A 13,720-nucleotide genomic window follows, 5' to 3' on the forward strand; every position below is an offset into this window, starting at 1 on the left:
AACTAGAGGTCCGATCTTTTTACAACCATCTTCTTGTAACAGGATGGAGAAAGATGTAGAAGCTTTCTAAGAAACTATGAGTCAATCCAAGGATGATCATCTCTACCAAAACTAAGCCAATTCAAGAAACTCAGCCAAAAAGGAAGGCTGAACCAATTATCCTCAAGAAACTGGTACAAATCTCCAAGGTAAACACTATCGCAATCACTTTACCTATAAGTAACATTAGTACGTCCAAACATAAAGTGAAAATTGAATCCATCAGATACTAGAAATCACTATAGGAGCAAGATCTATCCTTTGGTGATGTCTAAGTGCAAGCTCTGGCCTAGAACTAGCTGAAATCACTTATTGTATCCTTGAAAATTGGACAAAATTCGAAAGGGTTGAGATGGCATTTCTAGCCTCAACCTTGGTTATTTGTACCTCTTCTTGAGGAGTTTTTCTCATGTATGGCATGATTTATTATCGCCTTGAGCTTGCTTTGGCGGCCTTTATTCATACTTAAAGTTTTGCTATAATTCTACCATGCATACCTCGATTGGTATGTCCCCATTTGAAGCATTATATGGGTGTCAAGTCCAACTACCTTCCACCATTAGGGACCAAGTCTTTCTCAACCAACATGCCAAGGAGCGGAGAAGGCATGTGGAATATCAAGAGGGAGATTGGGCTTACCTCAGACTGCATCCTCATAGGTATGCCACTTTAAGGGGCAACACTAATTCTAAATTGGCTCACAGGTTTTATGGCCCATTTCAGATTCTAAAAAGGGGGGAGACTTTGCCTATAAACTCACCTTACCAGCCACTGCTAAGATCCATGATGTGTTTCATGTTTCCCTACTTGAGAGACATGTGGGACTATCCATTCCAATTGCAGCAGAACTTCCTGCTATGGATGAATTAGGTCAAATTGACTATGTTCCATAAAATATATTGGCTATAGAGACAAGATACTCAGTAAAAAGTGATGGTGGAGTATCTCATCAAGTGGAAAGGATTACCTGATGCGGAAGCAACAAGAAAACCCGAGAATGTCTTGTAGGAGTATCCAAATCTTATGGATTGAGTCCATGCTTTCTTGCTCTTACCAGGCTGGACTGTTTCTACACCCTCTCTTTCATTTTCAGCTGTATTACTTGCCTTCATTTTGAGGGCAAATTTTCTGTGACTGTTTCTACACCCTCTCTTTAATTTTCAGCTGTATTACTTGCCTTCATTTTGATGGAAAATTTTCTGTGAGTAGGGGATATTGTACACTAGGGTTGGCAGTAGCTATCTTAATCGGGGCCCAGTTAAATGGGGTCAAATTTATTGTACACACTTCAGTACTCATTTGAACACTTGAGTAAGGTACTAGGCGTTATTGTGGGCTTACCATGTGGCAGCTGTTGTACTAATCCCATAAGTAAAGGTATTGCTGGCACACTTCCCAAAATTATAAGGAAGACAGCAGCCTCTAGCAGCCATGCTAGTCAGCCCCATGGAGCTGCACATCCATGCCCTCTTACAAGTAAGAGTGACCCTCTCTCTACCCTAATTCTGTGTTTTCTACTAGTGCGTGCTATACTCAGCTCTCCTAGTCCCTAAACTAGCAGCAGATAGCAGAAATAGTAGAACCTCTGCTTCATAGACCGACGGGAGAGGCAGTGCTTTCAAGCACACTTTCAAGATTCACTGACGAAGAGCTGGTTTTTTGACACCCTAGTGAGGCCGACTGCCATGTACCCAGCACCGTTTTGGGAGAGTGATCTATCGGCAACAAAGTGGAGGAGATTTGAGGAGCTAAAGGCAATTATGGGTTCTAGGATGATTCAGTGTAAGCCCTCAATCCCCCATCAAATAGTACAGGCACAGCTCGCCATGACACCACTTCAGCTTGATGCCATCTTTCAGACGGTAACATTCATCCACAGAGTTTGGGCCCTACCCCACAGGAGACTACCGAGGTTGGCACTAGAGTCATCCATGTGGCTAGCAAAGAGCGGGGTCATCCACATGGTTTGCCAGGCATGTATTCAAATGAACCGACTTTCACCTTTTAGTACAGTATGGATGCACCACCTGAGTTGACCCCACAAGATGAAATTAACAATATCATATGGTTAGATCTCCTCTAGCTCCATACATCTTGGACTTCGGGGGGGACCAGGAGCTCCCACCAAGATCCAGTTTCACTTCCTGAGAGTATCGAAGGAGGGCCTCATCATCAGACCCCAATATCTCAAGGACAAAGGAGTCTCATATGCACTCAGGATTGCCATTGGACAGATGCGGGTCTCATCGCATTAGTTGAGGATTGAGGCAGGGAGAGCTGGAGCATACCAAGGGAGTAGGGCATCTACAAGCTATGCACGCTAGGGGAGGTCAAGACAAAGGAGCATTTCGTATGTGTCTGCCCAACCTACTATGAGATTTGAGGATGTTACCATTGCCTCTTTCAGAAGGGAGACAGGTTTGGCCCACTCTCACTGAAACCAGCCTCAACAACGTAAAGGGTGGTAGGATCCACATAATTACAGCATACACGGTAATTTGACAAATAAATATGCACCACAGATTAAATCACAAGGGAGCTAGAGCGCTCCTACTCAGAAACAAGGACACCGATTGGCCCCAAACGTTGGCGCCCCTTGCGGTATTTATTTAACATTCATTTGAAGCCGAGCGACTGATTACAAAGGTCTCTACAGGCAAACCAACACCCGCAAACTCCCCGTCCAGCCCACCCACTCCAAACGGTGAAACGGCATCCAATTACTAGACAATCCTGTATCCTCAGCCAACCAAAGCATTGAGCAGAGACCCCAATAGCATCCACTGTCAATGCCACGCCTGCAATTGCACAACCAAGTGCCCAACCAGCCAAACATAGCTGAACAACTGCAAGACAAAGCCTTCAACAGCCAAACTCTAGTGCAATCAATCAACAAAGCACTCAAACGGGTTGTCTCAATCTATAGCCCCTCTGGCCACTGCCCAACACCATAAATCAACCTTTCTTCGAGAGGAAAGAAACCCAAACCAAGCCTTCTTCTACCCAGTATCCACAGAAGATCGATCTACCGGGGCGGGCTGGAAAACCCTAGATCCTGCAGAGAAAATATGATTCTGCTCTGGCACGGCCCCAAAAGCAGCTTAGAAGAGAACACCCACGCCTAGAAAGTTACCAAAATCAGCAGCAACACCCCAAAAGCTCCAGAAATCAAATCACAAGTTTCCCTGCAAAGCCTGGACAGCCTAGAAGCAAATTGCAATCTTCTGTAGCAACCTAGACAACCTGGAAACACCTAGAACAGCCCTGGAACTCGATGCAGTCACCTGGCACAGCCCGAAAGACAAAGACCTGTAGATGAAATCGCAATCAATGACCAAAATCGCAATGTCACATAATCTAGATCCACGAGCCCGGAGATTAGTGAAAGATTCATGTCCTGGAGTATCAATCACAAGCAAGCCAGGGACTCTCACACTTGCATCACTCTTCAACTCTTTGGTCCCCGCCAGAGACAAGGCATCACTCTTAACATAGCCCATCGGATACAAAGGTCGAGGAGACCATGTCCTCCGCCACAGCAAGAAACAGCTCAAGAGACGCAAATCCGTTATATTTTTGCTGCCCACAGGAGAGCCACCACAGTGCCGTGTTTCGGCTTCTAAGTCTCAGGGTTTAGTTTTCAGCAGTTGTTTTGAGTTTCGTTTTGAACTCTTGAGCTCTTTGGCTTAGCATAGCATTCAGTAACGGCCCTAGCACGCCCTTTGCTTCAGCCCACCGAGGCTTGTATGAGTTCCTATTTTTGGTGTACTTTGTCCCATAGGCCCATGAGGCCTTTCGAGGACGTGAATATGTCTTTCTTTCTTTCTTTCTTTCTTTCTCCCTCACTTGTGACGATTGAGTTATTGCTGTTTATCTTGTTCAGTTCAATGCTTTTTTTGCTGTATATCTGGTTCAGTTGAATGGGTTTTAAATTTTGAAGTGTTGATAAGGTAAAATTTTCGGCAACAAGCTTTTCCTATAGCACGACTCCAAAATGGACATCACGACCGATTCCCAACAGAGGCTACATGGAAGCCATGACTCCATGAAAGTAGGTGGACTCTAACAAAGGTAGGGAGGAAAATGTGGAATAGGCAACTCTCTGTACCTATTGGTTATTTTGGTGGATTACTTTGGAACACTACTTGTTATGGTGTTCTCAGATGTTAAGATAGTGAAGGGTAAATTAGGTGCACAATGCCACTAGTGTTGCAGTCATCTGCCATAATTGGAGATAATTAACTCAATATATGGAAACATGGACAGTACATGCGCATCCAGGAGATTTTGTGGGTTCATAAGTTAGGATAGCAGAAACACATCTGATGGGTACTGTGGTTCCAGCGTGACTGGTTTTGATGCCATCTGGTTGGATCATTCAAGACATGGTTTCGTGCTAAGGTCAAGAGCCACCCAATGGCTCCCTAGAAGACATCAGACCATCCTAACATCTTCATCAAATTACAAAGCAACGTTGCTAGCTTGTGCTCTAGTCAGGCTCACATAATTCGAAGCAGTTTTTGCAGAACCTGGAGCTGGTGTGAAAATCTCCTCAATTTCATCTATTACAACAATGCCCCTACTCTTTGTCTCCTTACCTTTCTTTTTATCGGCTCCTTCTTCCTACACTCTTTGGGATGGTACCTCGCTTTGTTGCGATAGAAACACTTGCCCTTCTTCTTCTTGACATCTGAAGATCCCTCTGCCTAACCCTAGAGATCCTTGCTGTCCCTTGCAATTATCCTTGCTGTCCCTTGCAATTGTCCTTTGCGTGAGCATTAAAATTCTTGTCTATATATGTGCCATCATACCTCTTCATTCCCAATTCCTCTTCAACCCTCAAAGTCCCAAACTCCTCAAAAGAGATAGGGCTGCTTCTCTGAACTGTGGTCAGAGCCATGATGAAGCCTAATCATTGTGGGATACGTGCTCAAGACAAAGCTTGCTGAAGGTCTTCGTATCCAACATTTCACCAATGGAAGCAGATGGTCTCGGAAAACCCTTATTTTTGTAAAGAGGACTCCACAACCACAACTACTTCTGGAGGTTCTATTATCCCTGTTGAGTTGTCGGTCTCATATCAATCCCTGAGGATGACGCCAGTATCCTGGGTACTGGGAGTCATCTGAATCAACGGGATCACATTATCCTCCATCATCTAGATGAGCACTCTGCGTCCTGCTCCTCCCATGCCAGTGATCTAGAGGCACCACTATGGCACTTACCCATTGGGGCTTTGCAAAGGTATTATCATTGTGAAGTCAAGAGACTCTTGAGATTGATCTTTCACAATGAGCAGTTAGGTCCAAACCATTGAGAAAACTATTAAAATACACTAAAATAGAGGAAGTGACCGGAATTACACGGGTTGGAACTATGAACGACCTCTCATCCTTCTCTTCCTCTGAAGCATACGCCCTGTAGGCTGTGATTACTAGTGTCAAGGGGTGAGACAGACACAACAAGATTGGTAGCCATCCTAAGCGACCAAGTTGAGACTACCGTTGATCACCCTTTTGAAAGGGCAAGTGTACTTCATTGGGCATCCAAACTTGAAGGACCTCCCATCCTTCTCTGCCTTTGAAGCATTACCCTATGATTACAAGTGATGACCAAACCTCAAAGGTTAAGAGAGACAGAGCAGGCTTGGTAGCCATCCTGAGCACCCAAGCTAGAGGGGGCTAGAAAGAGAATTATGTCAACCATTATTCATTATAACAAAAACACCACCAACACAGATCAGGAACGGAAGAATGACATCAATCACTACACAACCAAAGGCCATACAACATCCAAAAACGATACAAACCAAAAGACTAGAGAGTGGGTTTCTTTAATTTTACATTCAACGATCCTAAACAAAGGTTGACAAATGCTAGTATCTAAGAGAGTGCACGGGCTTCCACTTACTGTGCAAATAAGTTCACAAAATTTATGGGGGTAAACTCCACCACCAAAATGAATTGGGATCTTTGTACATAAAATAGTTAAAGCTTGAACGTCTGGGACAGATAAGTCATCTATGTGTCTCATAACTCGTTTATGAGTTTATAAAGAATGATCCGATAAGTCTTAGAAGAGAATAATCTTTGCATACGCTCAAACACATAAGGCATAGATAGGAGTTTGTTTGGAGTACAGCCAAGTTAGTGCCCATAGGACTAGACTTAAAAGTATCCAATCCAAATCACAGATTCTTCTTTAAGAGACGTGAGGATAGAGGATCAACTCAGGGATCCACATTTTGGAAAGCAAAAAACTTCAACTCTTTCGATGTACTGCTTGTCTGTGCCTTGTACAATGCTGCCTGGCCATGAAGGCAGGAGGTAACGACACCATCACACACTGCCGTTGAAGACCAGCCCAGAAGATGGGCAGATACTAACATCTTCATAAGATAGGCTCGCCTAAAATATATGCATTGTCAGCATTCAACATCAGCATCATCAAAATCCCGTTCAACATCAGCATCATCAAGATATGTGCCGGCAATGTTTAACAGATCCTGACTTTTTCTGTCACGACCACTGGCCCATGGCTTACTCGCATTCTAAGCACCACATCGTGCGAGTGTAGGGCCAGCAAGAATCTCTCTTGAATAAAGCGAGGGGATTGTAGATCTCAGTGGCAATAGTCCTAGTCGGCAAGGATCCTGAGAGGCCGACAGACCAATAGGTTCATTCCCCATTCATCATCTAGATAAATAAATATATTGCATGCCATGCCCCCGATGCAGTGGCACTTGAAACCGGCGATACACATTATGCCATCCTTTATTCGCTTTTGCTACGAACCACAATTTTTTCGTTGCCTCAGGAAATCGGTAAGTTCTAACCGGGCCTTAACATTGAAAAGATGAGACAATTTCAAGTATGGTGCTCGAGCAAAGTTTGCGGGACAGAAAGATCAACATGATACCTGCGAGCCGAGAAAGAAATATCGTAACGGACCCCATCGCTGCAACCAGCTGAGGGGCGGGACTTGAAACAATGATAATCCCTGTATCCCTTGCCACACTTGAGGACAACGTGCCACGGAGCCTCTTCTAACTACTTCGAGAGCGGCAACTTTCAAGATAAAGACTAGGAGCTTGCCACTGGACTCTCTGGTTATTCTGACCCTCTTCAAGGAGACAATAGGTTCCACGGCATTCTTCACGAGTGTATTGCCAAAGGAAACCAAGGAAAATTTTCTTCGCGGATAGCCCGACGTAGCTTGTTTGCTCTCTGGAGGAATATCTTCCACAAGAGTATCTTCCATGATGCGAAAGCCTTCGCAACCCGTTAGGCGCTCTCTCCGTCAATTGTATTGATAGGTTCTTACCACAGGGGCAGTCCATCCCTCAAAATAAATTCTGAGATGCATTGCATGCTCCGTTCACTAAATTCTCTGACCCTTATGCCCGCGATCGCCTCCTAGATAATATTGTGACGACAAAACTCACAGTGCGTTCCTCACCTGCAGAAGACCATTTGATCGCATTGAGACTAGATAACAGATCGCAATCTGATCCCTATACAAGCGATCACCTTACAAAAAGACTGTGAGCAACGATATTTCCAGTGAAGACCACATGCAATCCACACGTCTTGACAATCGAATCCTGTTTTCAAAGGGAAAAAAAAAGTATTTCAACAAACGATCCGATTGCCTCGGCTTCAAGGTGAGCTCATTTACAGAGTGAAGACTGCGTGCATCCCATCCGTCTTCCTCAGCTCCACAAAAAGCATTCCTCCAGCATGATGACAGACGAGACCGATTGGCGCCCATCGAAGCAGCGACAGGGACGGAGCAAACTCAGATTAACGAAATGATGCAATCGGTTAAAGTCGGATATGCAGAGTTCTGTGTTATGTTTACAGCATATTCGAAGATCCATGGTGCTGAGGTACTATTAGTTGTTTACTAGGACGTGGTTGTTGCTCCTTAATACCTTTGCCTTAGTACAATGGTGTGTTTTTTTTGAGGTACCATATGTGCGCCATCACCTTCTTTGGAGGAGTGTTTTGTTTGTCATTGAATTCTTTGTAATGCTCAGCTACCTGCTGTTTAATTAGGCATAGTGCTCATGATTAGCTGTATTGCCTTGTCATCTTCTTTTGACTAAAAATGCCATATGTTTCTAGTGCAAGTATTGTGCATGTTAGTTTGGCAAGTTGAATCGCCAATGTGACCTATACTAGTATGAGTAGCGTCATTGTCCGTAGTCTCTCCATGCTCAAAATGTGGATTTAATCATGGTATCGAAAGTGGGCTATCTAGTTGAACAATTGACTCAAAGTGAGATGCATTCATTTGACCATCATGATAAAGAATTTGTAGTGGTTATGTTTCTAACACCTCACCACATTTTATATAAATCCTCCTTTGAAACAATAACCATATGTAAATTGGCCGTTGTAGATACTTAAGCCGGATAAATAGCAAAACAGTCCCCCCTCCCCCCTGAAGTCCATTCTCAAATGCTTGTCTACTCATATGCACCATGTATTCTTCACAACCTTGCAACCCATGCAAAGCATGCAAAAAGCTAGGTGTTAGAAAATTTTCCAAATAGTCTTTTGCTTCTGCACAGTTTATGCTTAGAGATGATGTGAATCGATTTACTATTGTAGCTCTAATTTCTTTAGTCGTTGAGTTTATATTTAGCAAGTATTTTATTGTGTCAAATAAACAGTCACCAGGTGTTTAAGCCTTTCTCTCACCCTCCCCTTTTTAAAAATGCAATGTAGCTAGTGATTATTTGTCTTTTGGGGGAATTTTTGAAATTCCCAAGCGGTGAGTAAACTCCCCTTTTAGTAGTTGACACATGGTGTTCATTTATGCTTCAACATTCTAGACCATTAGATTCTTGCATTATTAGCTTGACAGCTTTTTTTGCTTCTAAGAGCTTTTTTCCAGCTTTCTCCAACACGACTTTAAGACTCTCGCTTCTGTTCGAGCGCTCTACTCACTGAATTGTTTTGTTTTGCACCATTCCACTCCAGCTTCAAAGGACCTTGTTAAGGTTGGACCAATCCCTGTGGGCTGCAGGTAAGCTTTGCCTGTAGTGTTGCTCAAATCTGAAGCTTGTACGGCGCCGTGAGAGATAATTTGTTGCATAGGAAGTTGCCACTCTATTTCTTGCTTTGTTGGCTTCCTTCTTCAAAGTATCCTTGTTCTGCATTATGCTCAAAGCTGCCATAGTCTTTAATTTATTGTTATGGGGTTCGTGTGTTCATTTGCGAGGATCTTCTATTATCCTTCATCAGTCTGGTGAATCACACCATCTTTCCTCCTCTTCCCTTTTCTACTGCCTCCTAAATCTTTCCCTATGTTCCTTAGGCTCCGTGATAAATTCTCCGATTCCTTGCCATTACTGCATTATGCAGCCCTCCCGAGAGCTGGCAATTGTTACAATCTCAGAATTATCTAGTCAGAGGAAGAAACTCTAATCCAAACTTTCAAATTGAGAGCTGATGTCTAGAGTTCCAATGATGCACTCTCATATTTGAGTTTTTGTGATACATATGTATATGTGCAGCACTCGAAACGACTTGAGCTCTACGATATTAGCGAGGACAGAGCCCGATGCAAAGGCTGAGAGGATGAGCATCATAAAGACGGCATCCCAAATGTAGCTCATGAGACGAGAGGCTTGACAATCGTTTTGATAGAGCCCATTGCATCGATTATTGTCATTATATGGTAGCCAAAGCTAGCCTTCCATCATTGCTCCACTTTCGTTCCAAACATGCCAGAATCAGCAACAAAATCCCATTCATCCCTACCAAGCTATTTCCATACGCCCTTTAGATTGCGTTGATGGAAGCACACCTTACATCAACGATGTTGTCGTTATTGCCCTTGCATTTAGCTTGTCCAATACATGGTTTGCTACAATCCCTCCCACCAGTCCTACCCAGGTTGAATAAACTCCATAGATTTCTAGCGCTTTCATCAGATAAATGCAAACAAGCATGATCCAACTTCACCCCACAAGTGATATTCGATTTGAGCATGGGATACTGCAACAACGATGCTTTGCTCATCACTGATTTCAATCAAAATTCACATTTGCACCACTCGCCCTCTGAGCTTGGAAGAATATTGAATTGATCTCTATCCATCGTTACACACACACAATGTGAATCATAAACAAAGATACGGGGATAAGGAAAAGGGTAAATAATTATGCCACACAAGATCTCGCTAAATTTTGTGCATCACCTTTGGTTCTTCATGGCTCAGCTCCTTCCTCTCCACCCTTTCACACTTTCCCTCTTAGATAGCTTGACCCAAGGGTTCTAGGACTCTTGTTACTACTATTTTTGCTAGGACACTAAACCCTATCCACTTGAGGCTCCCTTTGCTACTTTTATTTAGCATACAGAGGAAGAAAAGGGGCATGTCTATATCCTCTAGGCTAATCACATCCTAGATGGCTCATTTGTATGCACCATAGGCACTATCTTGGTAGCTTTGAGACCTTTATCCTCTATTACATATCTACCCAATCAAGGGTCTTATAAACTCTCTACAACCAGCTTGAGTCTAGGGACCCCATAATCTACAACAATCGATGATGTTGTATCTAGCAAAGACTCCAATATTTTGCCAAAAGTGCATCCACTCGAAGGGAGGATGGCCTTGTAATCCCTTGGGAGCCCCAAGAAGCAGAGCATCGTTGGAAAGTGGGGCACATGGTGGGTTGTGTCCATGTTCTCAATAGTGAAACCATGGTACTAGGGAAAGGATACACCAAATATGGCCACGAAAAATAGGGCCCCACTCCACAAATGCTCCAGTGGTATAGAGCTTAGCTAGAGGAGAAATACTCCTTTGCCATAGATGGTGGTCTCTCAAATGTGGTCCCCAATGCCCCATCTAGTGCTAAGCTTATCTGTAGCCAATGTTGTATCTAGATCCTCAAGGGCATGAGTCTAACAATCCTTCCCAGTACCACTTTTTCCTAGTAGTGATGACTAAACTACAATGTTAACCTACTACTTGTTAATTGAAGAGAGTAACACCTTGATATTTTGGAATTGAGGGTGCTTCTATGAGAGCCCCTCTTGCCAAAGCAAGGGTCACGACTCACCACCAAGGTACAGTCTCCAAAATAATAAGCACAAGTACTATGATGCTGCAAAAGGAAGAAAACAGGTGGAAAAAAGGAAAGAAGTCCTCACTAAAATCTAGCTAGAAACATCTGACAAAGAAAAAAAGGCTCCTTGCAAATGTGGGAAGGCTCAAGCCTTCAAATACCTCTCCTAAAATCGCTTAAAGAAAGTCCATAGCCAACTAAGAAAGAGTAATAGTTGTGGGGCCATTCCTAGATGGAGAAACAGCTCAAAATTGCCATTGGTGCCTTGAAGCAAATACTTGCAAAATAAGGACTCAACTAAGGATTGGATAGCCTCTACAAATGACCACTTTGAAGAGGTGACCTTGGGCTCAACTCCAACCTAGTTAGCTCATGGGATTCTCTAACACCTCAAATCTAATAGGTGCTAAAGCAATCACTAGCAACAAGAATTATGATTCAAGAAAATGCAAGCTAAAGGGAGCTCTCAAGAAGCTCCAAACTACTCAAATAGAAACCCAAGGGCTTTGCACCTTACTAGTGCCCAAATATGGGCACCGAAAAGCTAAGGAGTTTGAATGATTGCTCCAAGACTACTAATAGCAACTAGGATCAAAGCAATCTCTCAAATTGAAGCCAAAATTGCAACAAACCAATGGTAAGGCTAGGGAAAAAGAAAAGGTTGAGTTGAAGGGTGAGAAGGGAAAGGAGAATGAGGCAACACCAAGGGGGGGGTGTAGAAGTGGCTAACAAAGAACTTGAGGCGACGGGGGAGAGGAAGGGTGACAGGGGAGAAGGCATTCAAGAGTGAGGGGTTATTTCAACTACTCTGGTTCCCAATGGTTTTATTGTAGTACTTTATAGCTTCTTGCCCCCTAGCAACATATTGAGGGAATCTAGAACTTTGTGAAGGGGAAGGACAATAAAGGAGTAGTATTTTGTCTCCCGTGTGTAGATTTTGGAGGACATTGAAGGCTAGAGCTAGGCCGTGTGTTTGAAGGAAGCCTAAATGAGAACAATAGTAAGAAAGTAAGTATAGACTTCATTTTGGTGTAGGATGGAGCAACAAGCTTTCCATGCCTAGAAGGGATGTGATAGAATATTTTGTGTATACTTTAGTAATACTTGTGCTCACATGATAGAGTGTCATTTGTTCACAAGATATAATGTAATACTTGTGAGATTAGTCTTCCAACATGGGAGTTGGCTACAATAAGATGCTATTTATTTTTAGACAAGGACATTGAAAGATTTGTGAGAGGAATCTATAAGAGGGAGGTGGAAAAAGAAACTAAAAGGCCAATTTCTCATGTAAATGTTAGAGGGGGTGGAAGTACGTGTCCAACGTCCTCCAAATGAAAATCATATGATATATTTGGATTAGATGGTGAGAACAAACCATTTATGCAATTCTCACAAACTTGTTCATTCTTACAGAGCAATTTTGGTAAGACAAACGGAGAAAATACTAAATCATTGGGCATGGGATGATAAGGTGGGAGCACCATCATAAGTAGAGTTCATGATAAAGCACATAACACTTTATGGGGATAATATAGAAGGAGGTCAAGGATAATGAATTTCTATCCTCAATAATTTTGTTGATTTCAAGAATGTTGACGCTCTAATTTGATCAGTCTTCACAGGCCAACTTAAGGGTACTCGATGCTCATAAATAACCCAACCCTGTGCAGTGGTTGGGTGAAGCTACTTGCTCTTGCAATCCATTTAAGTATAATACATGCGTGCTCGAGGTGATGAATCAATGGTCAATAGTAAAAATATGGAGGTTGGGGTTAGGTATTGAAGGGGAAACCATATGCATGTGTGTATATTTGATCTAGCAATTGCTCTTCCATAAAGTTAACGATCTTGCATTGTTTCAATGTTAATTCATGCTAACATTTCAAGCAAGCATAACCTTCCATCTCATAAAAATAATTTTGGAAAGATTCGCAGATCAAATACAATATCTCCGTACACAGAATCTGTATAGCGCCGCATGATACAAAATACATGCTTAAAAAAATAATAAAAACCACCCTCTACTTCAAGAGAGTCCAGGGACCTAACCTCAAGAGCACCTAGCTTCATCATCTTGTGGGCACATTGTTCATTCAAGCAATATTCAGCTCGAGGGAAGATTATGTACTGGCAATGATTGTCCAAGCTTGCCACTTGGATTCTAAGACTATTGGAGGGTGACCCCTTCTTATGCATAGAGGACAACTTCAATTCCTAAGAACTTCTATCCACGTGCTTTGAGGAGGCTAAAAAAAGGAAAGAAGACTATGAGATGGATGATGAGACATTCTTGAAGATTCAAAGAGGCCTCAAGTTTGACTAGGTCAAAAAAGAGGAGTATAAAAGGAGGAGTGAAAAAGAGTATAAAGAAGGAGTTTGACTAGCTCAAAAAAGAGGAATATAAAAGTTTGACTAGCTCGAAAAAGAGGAGTATAAAAGAATAGCAGGAGACTCCTTGGAGAGCAACATGTTCCTTTGGAAGGCCAAGGATCTATAAGAAGATGAGGATATGAAGGTAAGAGATGCTATCTTATGGTATCTTTGTTCTCATGTTGCCATCAATTGAGAGATCCTTTTCATTTGAATGATCTT

The 13,720-nt window shown here is 42.7% G+C and overlaps 1 protein-coding gene across 2 annotated transcripts in view; it reads right to left on the reverse strand.

The window, feature by feature from the left end:
• The window catches only part of LOC147882172 (SEC14 cytosolic factor family protein / phosphoglyceride transfer family protein), a 168,909-nt gene extending 160,969 nt beyond the window's left edge, over positions 1 to 7,940 (reverse strand). For both annotated transcript variants that reach the window (XM_087402027.1, XM_087402026.1), the window contains exons 1-2: positions 7,717 to 7,940; positions 6,958 to 7,497 (exon numbers count right to left, since the gene is read on the reverse strand). In XM_087402027.1, coding sequence (XP_087258153.1) covers positions 6,958 to 7,299 — 342 coding nt within the window. In that variant the 5' untranslated portion in view covers positions 7,300 to 7,497; positions 7,717 to 7,940. The remainder of the gene's footprint in view (positions 1 to 6,957; positions 7,498 to 7,716) is intronic.
• Between the last annotated feature and the right edge of the window lie 5,780 nt (positions 7,941 to 13,720).

This window comes from Dipteris shenzhenensis, chromosome 30, assembly GCF_047967505.1.
Source record: "Dipteris shenzhenensis isolate YYH24624 ecotype China chromosome 30, Dip_SZ_1.0, whole genome shotgun sequence".
Classification (NCBI taxonomy): domain Eukaryota; kingdom Viridiplantae; phylum Streptophyta; class Polypodiopsida; order Gleicheniales; family Dipteridaceae; genus Dipteris; species Dipteris shenzhenensis.